We start from the raw sequence: 13996 nt of genomic DNA, 5'->3' as shown, positions 1-13996 counted from the left end.
ATAAATAATTAATAAGAGTTTATAAATCATTTATAAAAACTACTAAAAACAATTTCTGAATTTTATAAACCTTTTAAAAAGGTTTACAATTTTTTTGTAAGAGTCTATAAACCATTTATAAAGGCTTATAAAACAATTTATAAGAGTATGTAAAATAGTTTATAAAGATTTATATGTAAATAATTAATAAGTGTTTATAAATCATTTATAAATATTTATAAAAACAATACATAAATTTTATAAACCATTTATAAGGGTATATAAATTATTTATACAGAATCTATAAACTTTTTATAGAGGGTATATAAACAATTTGTTTGTTCATGGCTTTATAAAGTATATCTTTTGTCTGTATTTTAATCATTTGATATGGAATCCTAATTTGCCTTCATAATTTAGACACTAAAAACATCTGAACGACATGTTTCTTTACTTGAATTCTGGATACAATGTGTTATTTCTCTTCTTGTTCTCTCTTCCGTATAAGATTCCCTTCATGTAACCCATTTGGTCATATGAATATTGACACAAAATCTAGACCATTCAACGTCAACCTAACCAAGCTTGATTTCTATTACAAGAAACAAAATGTAGTAAAATTGAGTAGTTTCAATTACTTAGCCACTTAGCCACAGAATAACAGGCCATTTCATGGAAAGAGCAAGACTATGAGTTGAAAGGACTATATAAGGCTCTCATCTGAACATTAGAGATAATTCCTTGTTCTCAACAAAAAAATGTCATTTCAAACATAATCTGAGAACATCAAGGTTTCTCCACATCACACTCTTCTTTTTTGTAAAAAGAAAAAAACAATTGCAGCCAAATTCACTTAGATGTCCACCTAACCTCTTCAGCTTTGCAAGTCTTAGGAGAGATATACGATTGTTTTAGTATAAGAGATGTCTGAAGAAGATGAGAGAGAAGATGGTGTTAAGAAGCCAACTCTGCAACTTTTATAAAGCTTTATAAATCTGCAATTCTTTGATCTCACAAACCACGTTCTTGTTCTGAGTCCCTCTTACTTCTTCAAACAGCTCACCAACCTCGTCGATCTTCAAAATCTGGACACAACCCAATCACATATTATTCCTACGCATAAGCACTCACTTCCAAAAACAAGATTCACTGTAATTTAACTCAGAAATGTGCACTTCAAAGTTCAAACACGTCAATTAGATTTGGGGTTTTACATAGATTCAATTGAACTAATTTACTCAATTGAACTCGGAAATCAAATCCACTGACACAAACTATCTTTAAGTTTGTCGATCGTGTTCACCAGAGCTTGTTGGTGTTCACCGGAGCGAGTTGGTGTTCACCGGAGCGAGTTGGTGTTCACCGGAGCGAGATTTGGTCGGAGCAATTGGATATGGTCACTGGAGCGTCGTTGGTTCAATCATCATAACCTGATTATAAGAAATATATGGATCAAGGAAGGAATAGAAAATATTCAACACAAAAAATTCTCAAAACAAGAAAGATCAACAAAGACATATCAAAAACGATAATATATAAGAACTACGTTCTTCACTGATAAATATTTATAAGATTTTATAAACTTGTGATTTGAAAACTTCACGAGAAAAACTTCGTCTTCCTTCGCAGAAACATATCGATTTTGAGAAACAAAAGCTACAATTACAGAAAGAGACGAAAATCAACATCTATTATCCTTTGACCTTTGTTAGCGTTTCTTAGCGTCGTGAGGGAGATCGACGTAGCTTCGTCGGATCTCCCCGCAGCTTCGTACGATCTCGCCGTAGCTTCGTCGGATCTTGCCGTAGCTTCGTCGGATCTCTTCGTAGCTTCGTCGAATCTCGCCGTAGCTTCGTCGGATCTCGCCGGAAAACTCTGCAGAGTCGAATCTCGCCGGAGAACTCGTCACCGCTGGAATCCGTCGACGATTTGTGAGATGATGAGATTTAATTATCGTGAGATGTAAGAGAGAAGAGTTAGTCTTAGGCTTAATTAGTTAGGGGTATAAAGGTACTTTGCCAATTAAAATTTTAATGGTAAAATTGAAAAGTGTAAAGTTGAAAAGTGGTATTAGGAAAGTGGTATTAATGGTAATTCTCCATGTTCTTTTTGTTATGTTCACTGTAATTTGAACATGAATGATCTATTTATACTATTATTTAAAAAGTTATTTTGTTGATTTACATGTATCATTATTAATTTAAAAGATACAAAGAGAAAAATATGAAAAAAAATTTGTTGTGACTGATTGGATGATTACGGAACTCTATGGGTAGATGTTAAAATACTAAGTATATAGAGAAAATATATAAAAAAAATTGTGGCTGATTTGATGATTCAGGAACTCTATGAATAGATGCAATCTTTTGAAAACCGGACCGGACATTGACTCGGCATATTATATATATATATATACTATCTTTTAATATGCGTAATTTTTATTTCTGCAAACACATAAATAGAGAAATTATATTTATGTAATTATTTTAACATTTATCATTATTATTATTTATTTATATTTGTAATCTTATTTCATCTTTTATCCAACATTTAATGTGCTCATTATTTCTAACTAAATTATTTAAATTAGATGAAATCAATATTTCATGTCTATTTTGGATCTATAATTTCACCGATGTATCTAGTGACCCGTATATAAGCCAGTTTATATATAATGAAAAGTGTTTTACTAAAATTCTGTTAAAATCTCAAAAACTGCATTAACTTCGGGTCCAGCGCTGTCAAGAGAGAAGCCCTAGCGCCGTCAAGCTTTCAACCGACCGGTTTCGGTGGCTCTGTTAACATCAGAACCGGCCAATTCTCCTCTTTTATCTCTTGTGATCTATTGCTACTTGTGTGGGGGTCTCTTTTTAGGTTTTTGGCTTTTGGTTTGATGATATATAGGGTGAGGGGGATGTCTTCGGCCTCAGATTTGTGTTTCTTTGTTCCTGTTTCGAAAGTGGAAGGTGTGGTTCATAAGTTGTTGTCAAGTCGAGGGTTGCCTTAGATATGAGTTGTGGTTTTTCTGCAGTCATGGTCAATTCGTTTTTGCCTTGCTCTAGCTTAATGGATTCATCGGTGTGAGGTGTATTTTTGTTGTGGAGGTATCTACTATACCTCTCCTTTTTCAACCACGGATGGGTGAGTGTTTCGAGACGAAGCAGTGGTTTTGATTTGCAAGTCTTCTCTTGCGAGGAGCTGGCCAGTTTTACCTTTGTATATCGTTATTCTGCCTAACGTGTGTCCGCGCGCATGTAAGACACCTCATGGAGTATTACATGTCTCAGATCCATTAGATGTATAGAGCAAGCTTCTACCCGCACGACGAATCAGAAGACGGAAACCTTATCTAAGAGCATTGCTCATGCGTCTTCCCAGGGGCGGATCTAGACTAGTATTTAGTTGGGGGCACATTATTAAAAATAACGAAGACATATAAAAACACATTCAGATGGGGGCATTTTCTCAGTTTTCTTCAGTAAACTTAAGTTTTCTTCAGTAAACTAAGAACATTTAAATAAATTAGGTGAAGTTGCTTAAGAAAAAACAAAAGTTAGTAGGGGGCACGTGACTCCGTACCGTTCTACATAGATCCGCCCCTGCGTCTTCCTCGACGCCAAACTCAAATACCAAGTCCTCGACCTTGGCTGATACCAATCATTTTATTTATTTCTTCTTTGAGAGTTTTAAACCTCGGAGAAGATGTCTGGGCGGTACATAATATCTTAAAAAGATAATGAAGCTAAAACTTGGTTGGAGCCTACTTGCGTGATGACTTATGATTGTGTTATATGATACTTTACTCCAAAACGAATATACAATATAAACTCTATTAATTATTATCGATAAATTAATAAACACTATAAACTAATAAATTTTTTCGGTTTCAACTTGGACCGGTGTAAAATAAAACATTATTTGATAAAATAGTAAGAATATTACTTTGAAATCTCGTAGGTAAATATATGATCTTATTAAAATCATAAATTAACAACTACCATATATATTAATTTTATATTAACATATACAAAATTTTGTTGTTGTGTATGTTTTTTCAAAACAAAATTCATTTGTAATTTTTTTTAGTTTTATGGAATTACATATAAAAGTATAAAAGTGAATTTGTATTATATAATATGTATTCATATACATAATTATATCAATGATCTACTAAAAATAGTTAAAACTCAAATGTATATAAACACTAACCAATATATAATATAATGAAGCAAATATTTTTTTTTCACTTTTCTACACTGTCTTTTTCAATAAAAATATAGATCTAAAAAGCAAATTATTCTAAATTAATAACTTTATAAATTAATAAATTTTTATAGTCCCAACATTATTAATTTATATAGTTCTTACTGTGCTTTTTAAGTTCTAACTATCATACCATTCAATAGCCAAGTAGATGGAGTTATTTTAATATATTTTAATTAATTCGAAAATTTATGTAAAATTTATAAATTCAAGTAATTTTATCTATTTTAAAATCTAATATTGTATTTTTAGTTAGTATTAATAAATCTAGAAGTTTTATTATATTTAATTTAAATAATTTTTAAAATTTTCTTCAAATTTATTGTAAAATAAGATTTTTAATAAATAAATATAACTAAATAATACATGATTTGAACTAAATTTACAAATCACGAAACTAATATCATATGATTTTAACATGAATTTTAAAACATAAAATGCACACGTTATATTTCTTTGCAATAAAATTGGAGAGGATAGATACTCTGCAGATATGTTTTCCGACTTCAAGATCATTCATATTTCATGAGCACGAAATCATATTTCAAACCACACTCAATTTGAGTAATTGAATAGCATTTGGCTGTTAAAAAAAATGATTTTCAGATGGTGTATATTTCATCATAATGATATAGTAGATTTTGATCCGCGGTTGAGAAGCGCGGATAATTTTTTGGTATTAAAAAATAATCAAGTTGCATCAATTTAGGAAAAATAATTAAGTTGCATCAATTTAGGAACAACCAAAATAACTAATTATATAATTATAAAAATATAACTTTACATAAAATTTATTAGGTTTCTAATGAATAGGTCCAACAACATTTTATAAGTAGATTTTTCAAGAATGTTTCCCTTTTAATAGTATAGATACTGACAAGTGGGTCTCTGTAACGAAATCAAATAAAATTTAAAAATGTATTTTGTAAACCAAACGAAATTTCAATCTCCGTAACTTTTCCTCTTTTCTCGTTCCCCTCTGCTTCGCCTAGGGTTTATTCCCTCTCCCTCTATATATCCGCCGATTCTATTCTAAACACTCTCTCCTCTCCTCTCACTTTCACTCACCCAGAAGAGCAGTAGCCATCATGTCTCTGAGACCCAACGCGAGGACTGAGGTTCGCCGTAACCGCTACAAAGTGGCGGTGGACGCCGAGGAAGGACGAAGGAGGAGAGAAGACAACATGGTCGAGATCCGTAAGACCAAGCGCGAAGAGAGCTTGCTCAAGAAGCGTCGCGAAGGTCTTCAATCCACACAGCAGCCTCAATTCGCTCCTTCCTCCGTTGCTTCCGCTACATCCGTCGAGAAGAAGGTATAGAATCACTATCGATCTGGAACCGATTCGATTTCTAGGGTTTTAGAACTGATTAGATCGGTTTTGATTGTTGATTAAGTTGGAGAGCTTGCCGTCTATGGTTGGTGGGGTGTGGTCAGAGGATAGGAACTTACAGCTTGAAGCGACTACTCAGTTCAGGAAACTGCTTTCCATAGGTGATTTTGCTGGTATCTGTGTAGTTTGGATTTTGCTAGGCATGTTCTTGAAATTGAATCGATGCCTTTTGTTTTGATTTGGTAGAGCGAAGTCCTCCTATCGAAGAGGTGATAGCTGCTGGTGTTGTGCCAAGGTTTGTGGAGTTTCTCAAGAGGGATGATTATCCACAGCTTCAGGTTTGTGTTATCTCTCTCTCTCACATTTGCTACAATTATCATCTGAAACTTAATGCTTTGTGTGGGGCTTCAGTTTGAGGCTGCTTGGGCATTGACGAACATTGCTTCTGGGACTTCAGAGCATACGAAGGTTGTCATTGAACACGGTGCTGTTCCCATTTTTGTGCAACTCTTGGCTTCTCAGAGTGATGATGTCCGTGAGCAGGTACAATATGTTTCTTCATTAATATTCGAGACCAAGTATGTTGTTAAAGTATATTTTCCTAACCTGTTCACGTCTCTCAGGCTGTTTGGGCCTTAGGAAATGTTGCGGGTGATTCTCCACAGTGCAGAGATCTTGTCCTTGGTCAGGGAGCTTTGTTACCGTTGCTCTCTCAGTTGAATGAGCATGCTAAACTCTCAATGCTCAGAAATGCTACTTGGACCCTCTCTAATTTCTGCAGGGGCAAGCCACAGCCTCCGTTTGAGCAGGTTTGTCACTCATTTCAGTCTTATTCTTCTCTTCCTTATTTGATCAAGGCAAATTTATTTAACTTTTGTCATCTCGTAAGAACAGGTTAGTCCAGCTCTTCCAGCCCTTGAGCGCCTGATTCATTCGACTGATGAGGAAGTGTTGACGGATGCCTGTTGGGCCCTCTCTTATCTTTCTGACGGCATCAATGAAAAAATCCAATCTGTCATTCAGGCCGGTGTTGTTCCCCGACTTGTAGAGCTTCTCGAGTGAGTCTTTTCAATCCTGTAATCCACCTTGTTTTTGTGCATGATCATGTGATGATGAATTTTGGCTTGCTGTGTAGGCATCCATCACCGTCTGTGCTTATTCCTGCTCTTCGAACTATCGGTAACATCGTCACTGGAGATGATGCACAGACACAGGTATACTTATTCTTTCAGTCATTTATCTGAACATACATGTTCCACTCGTCCTACAACATTAATGGGAAGAATGTATGATAATTATTTTTGGTTCTCAAAAGTTACTTACTACTCATCAGATTAACACTTGAGAATATTATGTGCACCTCTGGAAAAAGAGGTCGATCATTTCTTTTTAAAATTTGTCTACCTAGTACCATGCATGTTTTCACATAGCTCAAATACTGCACATAATGTCTGGTATTCTGTCTCTTTTAGATGTATGTGTTCATCATTTTAGGCCTATAATCCTCCGTAGGTCTCAATTATTTAACCGTTTATTGCATAACTGTTTTTTGGTTGGTTTTGAGCTGATGAATTTTTTCCCTGCAGTGTGTAATTAGTCATGGTGCACTCCTTAGCTTGTTGAGCCTTCTGACTCATAACCACAAGAAGAGCATTAAAAAGGAAGCTTGCTGGACAATATCGAACATCACTGCTGGAAACAGGGACCAGATTCAGGTGAACTTTCGCCCAAGATTTATTTTGTTCAGCTTATCAGTTTCAGAAGGCTTTCGTTGTTTGATGGAAATTTTGTGTGTTTATGTTCTGTGATGCAGGCTGTATGCGAAGCTGGTTTGATATTCCCTCTCGTCAACCTGCTTCAAAATGCAGAGTTCGATATAAAGAAAGAAGCTGCATGGGCAGTATCCAATGCGACTTCGGGAGGTTCTCCCGACCAAATCAAGTAAGATTATTCGATATCAGCCCCCTCTTCTTTTGATCTCAGCCTCCTTTGAAATATTTGTTAGATCTCTCTTTTTGAACGATCATTTAAAACTTCCCTCTGCTCCGTGCTTTAGGTACATGGTGGATCAGGGAGTCGTGAAGCCACTGTGTGATCTTTTGATATGCCCCGATCCGAGGATTATCACCGTGTGTCTAGAAGGATTGGAGAACATTCTGAAAGTCGGAGAAGCTGAGAAGTTGACGGGAAATACCGGGGATGTAAACTTTTATGCGCAGTTGATCGATGATGCAGAGGGATTAGAAAAGATTGAGAATCTGCAGAGTCATGACAACAGCGAAATCTATGAGAAGGCAGTGAAGATTCTTGAAACATACTGGTTGGAAGAGGAAGACGAGACTCTACCACCAGGTGACGTCTCTGCTCAGGGATTCCAGTTTGGCGGTAATGATGCAGCCGCACCGCCAGGTGGATTCAACTTCCAGTGATGGTAATAAATAAATACTCAATACTTACTAGTTAATCCTGTCCAAATGTCTTAGACTGGGAAGTTAAAAGTAAATATGTATTTTGTGTAATTCTTTGAGTTTGGTTTTGTTTCAACAGGAGCTGATTGAATTGAAGAGTCAAAGGAGGTTTAAGAGTCTGTGGTGGGGTCACTGGTTAAATTGGTCTGAGTATGAGTCTTCTCTTCTGTGTTGAAGTCGGGCAAGGTGTCTTGGTGTAGTCGGGTGGGGTTTGAGTCGTAAGATAAGCTTGTTTTGGGGGGGGAGGGGGAGGTTTGGGTAGGAGTCATCAGAGGGAATATTTTTATGAGAACCAAAATGGGTTTTATAGTATGTGTGATGAGAAGCCTGTAGGAGCTTTGTGACATTTGTGTACTACACAAGACTGCGAGGTCGAAAACATTTTTTTTTTAAATTGGTCAAACTTTATTTGGTCGTAACGGTGACAAATTGGGCGTCTTTATTGTTAATATTTTTTTTTGACATATAGAAATGTTTCCAGCCAGTGCGGTTCATATCTTTTTCGGCTAATGAGAACCATGTGTGTTTCTCAATAAATATAAAATAATAGCATTTACTTTCTATAATTATAATTTAATTATTTTTTATAATTCTACCACTATTAGAGTTACTTCCGTAGAATTGTTTCTTTTTTGTCTTGTAAGAGTATACATTTATAAAGAATCGATTCAAGTGATTTATTGTTCTCTCTTCCATTTTTAATATTCTTTACTATTTTTATCAATAAAAACTCATTGACATACTATCACCAATGATGCCCTTAGCTTCTAATTTTACTAACCCTTTAATTACTAAAAGAATTATAACATATGCAACTGGTATTCATATAATATAGTTTGTTAACAAAAATAATACACATATATTTCTTTTTAAAAAACTCGTGGAAGGAGTTTCTGTTAACATATATACGCCGTCAAACACCATGGCTCCGGGAGCTTTCTCAAGGCCTTTTTTTAGAATTGCAGGCTCAAAAAGTCAAAAGTAATATTGCTCTCAAGCATCGTATCGATGACGACGAACAAGAAATAACTATGATAGAGACGGAGAAATCTTCTAGCAGTTACAGAGTCTTCGCGTGGCCCAGCTCCGACGAGAGGTTCTATGAGTTGATCGGATCTCATCCTTTACATGGTGATCCTTCCGAAGCAGCAACTGGAGCTGCTCCTCATCTCAACCCTCCACCAGCTATCGAGCGAGACTATTTAAGCTTCAAATTTTGTGTGTATGTGTTTTGAGGGATAAAAAAAGAGAGGCAAGGTTATGTTTTGTGTGTGTGGGAGAGAACTATGGTTATGCTCTGTGTGATGAATTATATTTTATAAAGCTTTAGGCCATACATTTGGGTGAGTGCAGTGCACACTCCTATATTGATATGAGTACAAGACAATATATATTTTTGTGTAAGTCTAATTTCAAAAGGAACTATATTTCTAAAACATTAAAAAGGAACTATAATAATCCAAATGTATGTAGCTGAATTTATGATGATACTTGGAGGAGTCGGTGTACATTTTCTTTGGGTTGAGAAATTGAGTTAAAAGGAGAACAATTGAAGATCCTTAAGGTCAGGCTTCAACTCTTTGGGATGACTGGTTTGGCCTTTGATGTTGTTAGGATGTGGCTAGGTTGGGCATGAATTTCTGCTGCTTGATGTCCGTGTGCATTGTCAGATTAATAAGTTGGGAAATCTGCTACTCTACTTGACCTTTGATATGACGTCAGTGGATTTATGAAACTCTTTTCCATTCATACCAGTCTCCTAGATGTTATGTCGCATCTTCTTCCTGCATCCAGATTATAGGTTTAGCTCTCTCTCCCTATCTCGGGGTTATGATATATAAATGGTAGATGTCAGTTATGGTGAAAGTTCAGAAGATGTAGACTTCCGAATGTTCGTTAATATACATCTCATTGTTACTTGGCTGCACCTCAGGTCATCTCTTGATCTTTATCTTTTAGTCTTTTGATAAGTTGATTTGTCGGGACAGAGACCATCTCTTGGTGACCTGGAAATATCTCAAGAGCTTGCACTTTTTCTTCTGAGTAGTTACTGCAAAATGGGAGTTGTGGTAATGGATGGGGGCCTCTTAGGCTGGGAAGTGAAATGTTGCATTGCTTCGTACAATTAAAAGCTATTTAGGATCTTTTTCATACTTGAATTTCGCCTTACATCCTTCTGTGGTAGTAAGAGATTCAGATCTTCTGCAGTTTCATATAATTCAAGTTTCTGCAACTGACTTCAAAATACTACCATGAAGCCCAAACGAGAATCCTGACAAAACATAACCTTTTCTCCGCTTTTCGTTACAAGAACCATAAGGATTACAATGATATGGAGCCAGTCCAACTTGTAGGGAACGTACGTAGCTTGAGCATCCGCATAAATAAAAGGTCTATTAAGGTACGGTACCACTATGAACTTCAAACAATCTCCATCAATACAATATCAAAATGTTAAAATTAGGTATAGGCATTCGGTTCGGTTCTTGAAAATTGAAACCATACGGTTTTAAAATATTTCGTTTCAATTCGAGTTCATTTATAATTGAATTAAGTAACCATTCGGGTATTTGTTTTAGATATTTTGGATATTTATGGTTATTTTAGGACATATTTGTTCTTTTTGCTATATTTTTGATAATTTAAGTTATTTTTAGTTTTTTTGTATATTTTTAGCTCCATTCAGTTATCCGAAATATCCCAGTTTTGTTCGGTTCTGATTTTTTTAGTTCTCAAAACTTGGAACCATTCAGATATTTTTTAAGTCTGGTTAAGTTTTGGTTCAATTCTTTGGTTCTTGTTAATATACCCACCCCTAGTTTAAAAAAAACTACATTATGTTCTAAATTACATTATATTCTAAATTTCCGATTATAGAACATGGAAATATGATTTTACAACACATTTTTGGTCGAGGATTGGTAACTTACACAAATATTTTTATTTATTTTTGTAAATAAAATACACAAATATGGTGGTTAATAAACGTAACTTTAACAAGAGCTCACTGTAGCTGACGTACACAAACTCTCAAACAATTCTTATTTCATTACTTTACAAAAAAATCCTCTTCCATATTATTATTCGTAACACAACTTTAATAAGAGTATAATACGCTATTAGATAATACGTATAGATATTAAAACTGTTGAAAAATTCAAGAATTCCAAGGAAGACAGACATCAAACATGTTATTGATTTTGTTAAGCTTGCAAGGACCATTCTTACGTATCTTCCACTCACAGTGTGTGCATCCAAACTTCTCAAACTCTTTATCTCTTTTTTGCTTATATATATCGAAATAATGTGATTCGTTTCCCCAACTAAATCTGCAAAAGAATAAAGTACGACCAAAAATATCAGGTTTAAAGCGAAAGAACCATGATCCACCTACTCCCAGACCCCCGTATCCAAGATCATTGTCCCCCGACTGACAGTGGTAGCCTAACGATAATCCACTTCCAAGATCATTATGAATCACCACTGTTGTCTTTTGCGCACAGGACATGGTTGCATTCATGAACATAATCATCGTGATGAAGAAAACTATATGATGTTTTAGAGAATCCATTTATCTTTCTGGTACGTATTATTCTTAGAATATTGGTTCTTTATATATAGTGAAACAATATATGCTCGTGAATCATTAATTCGAATTAACATTTAATTTAACACTAACTATGAGAATATTCTTATTCCTTAATTTTAATTAAAAGTTTCTTTTCTTTTTTTTTCTTACCATTTTTTGTTGTCAATTTCCTTTGTCTTAGCATATATGATCTAAAAATTAAAAGAAAATTAACATAAATTTTGTGATCACCCGGCTTTTAATTTTTTTGGTAAATATTGTTATGAATATTGTGGTAATGACATTATGGCTAGTCTTAGATATGTTTGTTCTTCAAAATTTACTTGTTCTCTAAGTGACTTTGTTCCCAAGCTATTGTAATCCTATATAAAAGATTCATTATTCATGGAATAGGATACACCAATTCTTCTCTTCTTACTTATAACATGTTATCAGCATGAAACTCAAGCGATTTTGGGCTAATAGGTACATATTTTTATTTTATGTTAATAGCTATAATCTATGTTCAATCCTTCTCTAATAATTCTTATTATCAATTCATGGTTTGTGAGAGTGGGATTTATAGTTATCAACATGTTGATTTTGATTGAGTTTAAAAGTTTCAGTCGACAATATTGATTTGCCCTTGTTTCAAGGAAAGAAAAAATCATTCGATCAAAGTGAGACCTTGTCGACAAGCTAACGCGCAATTTGTTATATTTTATATTCGTATGTGTTTGATTTCATAATAATTTGTTATATTTTATATTTGTATGTGTTTGATTTCATAATAGCTTGTGTTTGCTTTAGATTTTATTATATGTTTCACATGTCATCACGTAATTCTTAAACGTGTTAGTGTTCATTCGTAGTATTGCTATAAACCTACGCTTAACATTTTGTATTGTTATTAACCTATACTTTCATACGGTTGCATATTGCCACTGTTATTTCATACAACATGTAATTATATAACTAATAGCTATCTTGACTATTTTATTGTTGAAACTGTGTACTAAAAGTTAGAACCTATAGCTACAATCAAAACCTACGAATCATTCTTGTTGAACCTATAGCTACTTTATTAGCCATATGGTTATTGTTTCATTACTTAATTCATTAGTAATGATCGTTTACACTTATTGTTTAGGTTTATTCACATATATATACTTTGTAGCAATAAGATATGAGTCTGAGTTTGACCTAATTGCTGTCAATACAATAAATGATATTGTTTTATACGTGAGTGGTTCTTGGTTCTCATTAATTTATATTCCACCAATCGATACTGTTTTATACGTGAGTGGTTCTTGGTTCTCATATATTGTTATATCTAAATACTTATGTTTACTAACATATCAATAGTCATTTTATATGAGCAAATTATAAGTATTTCAGGAATATTTATTCTTTGTAAAAGAGAAAGAAACCATGTAAGATGTCGAGAAACATGAAGAGTTGGAACACTCATCGCTGATGCTTTTCTCTTTATAAGATAAGTATTTTTCTATGTTTTATATACAAGTTTAATTAAATCTTGATTATATAAAATAATTTGCATAAAAAATCCACAAGTTTGATAGTTATATACAAGTTTAATTAAAACTTGATTATATAAAATAAGTATTTTTCTATTTCATTACCATTACATATATGATAGTTTTAAGCTTAAAGCTTGATCTTAAAAAATCCACAAGTTTTGGAAAACAATCCAAAGAAAGGTATAATCACCATAATGTGATTACCTAAAGCTCATTATCTATTTTGCATCTAAATATTACAAGACATGGAGTCTGTAGATAAATCTTAACTATGTTGGATAAAGTAAAAATTTTCAAAGAACATTTTAGTGATCCAAATATAGTGAAAAATACAGTTTTCACACATAATGTTGTCCAACAGACACATGGTTGAAAATAAAGATTAAAAAAATTTATACTTGTATCATGTCTCTTTGAGACTCAGGAAAACACGTTATGATTCATTCTCTTGAAGAGAATTTGACATTTTGAGAAAGAAAATCCACACAAATAATATTGGTAAGTCCAAGAAGTAGTTGTTGACGTGAATGTGGATATATATATGCTTATGATTAAGGTCAAGACCAAAGAGTTTCTTTTTAGAATTCATATTTCACTTGAAGCTGAAAAAATAAAAATGGTAATAAAGAAGAGAAAGATGAAAGAATACAATTTATGGAATGTTAGTATGAGGTTTATTGAATGTTCAAGAAGAGGATATATATGATGCTCCAGAAGAGTACAAAATATTATTGTATATAAGAATGCAATTTAAAATTCTTATTGCATTATATTCTTATAAGCCTCAAAAGTTTGAAGGATATGAGAAAGAATACATAAGCCGAATATGGTATGTTGTTGATTCTA

At 33.7% G+C, this 13996-nt stretch overlaps 2 protein-coding genes across 2 annotated transcripts; one reads left to right on the top strand and one right to left on the bottom strand.

The window, feature by feature from the left end:
• Window positions 1-5179: 5179 nt before the first annotated feature.
• LOC106360668 (importin subunit alpha-2) lies at window positions 5180-8525 on the top strand. The gene is made up of 11 exons (XM_013800307.3): window positions 5180-5555; window positions 5638-5734; window positions 5820-5911; window positions 5985-6116; window positions 6197-6382; window positions 6468-6631; window positions 6709-6787; window positions 7160-7288; window positions 7387-7514; window positions 7630-8004; window positions 8121-8525. Exons 1-10 carry the CDS (start codon window positions 5331-5333, stop codon window positions 8000-8002), a joined length of 1605 nt encoding a protein of 534 aa, XP_013655761.1. The 5' UTR covers window positions 5180-5330; the 3' UTR covers window positions 8003-8004; window positions 8121-8525.
• Window positions 8526-10642: 2117 nt separating this feature from the next.
• LOC106358793 (S-protein homolog 2-like) lies at window positions 10643-13420 on the bottom strand. Its single transcript, XM_048738655.1, has one exon. The coding sequence runs from the start codon at window positions 11610-11612 to the stop codon at window positions 11199-11201; it is 414 nt and encodes a 137-aa protein (XP_048594612.1). The 5' UTR covers window positions 11613-13420; the 3' UTR covers window positions 10643-11198.
• Window positions 13421-13996: the final 576 nt, after the last annotated feature.

Source organism: Brassica napus, chromosome A8 (genome assembly GCF_020379485.1).
Source record: "Brassica napus cultivar Da-Ae chromosome A8, Da-Ae, whole genome shotgun sequence".
Lineage (NCBI taxonomy): Eukaryota > Viridiplantae > Streptophyta > Magnoliopsida > Brassicales > Brassicaceae > Brassica > Brassica napus.
The sequence above is the reverse complement of the archived record's forward strand: the minus strand, read 5'-3'. Positions and strand labels throughout refer to the sequence as shown.

Excerpts from the sequence above, each read along its gene's own strand:
- LOC106360668 (XM_013800307.3), top strand. The coding sequence starts at position 5,331 with ATGTCTCTGAGACCCAACGCGAGGACTGAGGTTCGCCGTAACCGCTAC. Across the intron at positions 6,383-6,467 it reads CACAGCCTCCGTTTGAGCAG|GTTAGTCCAGCTCTTCCAGC; the intron begins GTTTGTCACTCA and ends TCGTAAGAACAG. Across the intron at positions 7,289-7,386 it reads GAAACAGGGACCAGATTCAG|GCTGTATGCGAAGCTGGTTT; the intron begins GTGAACTTTCGC and ends TCTGTGATGCAG.
- LOC106358793 (XM_048738655.1), bottom strand. The coding sequence starts at position 11,612 with ATGGATTCTCTAAAACATCATATAGTTTTCTTCATCACGATGATTATG.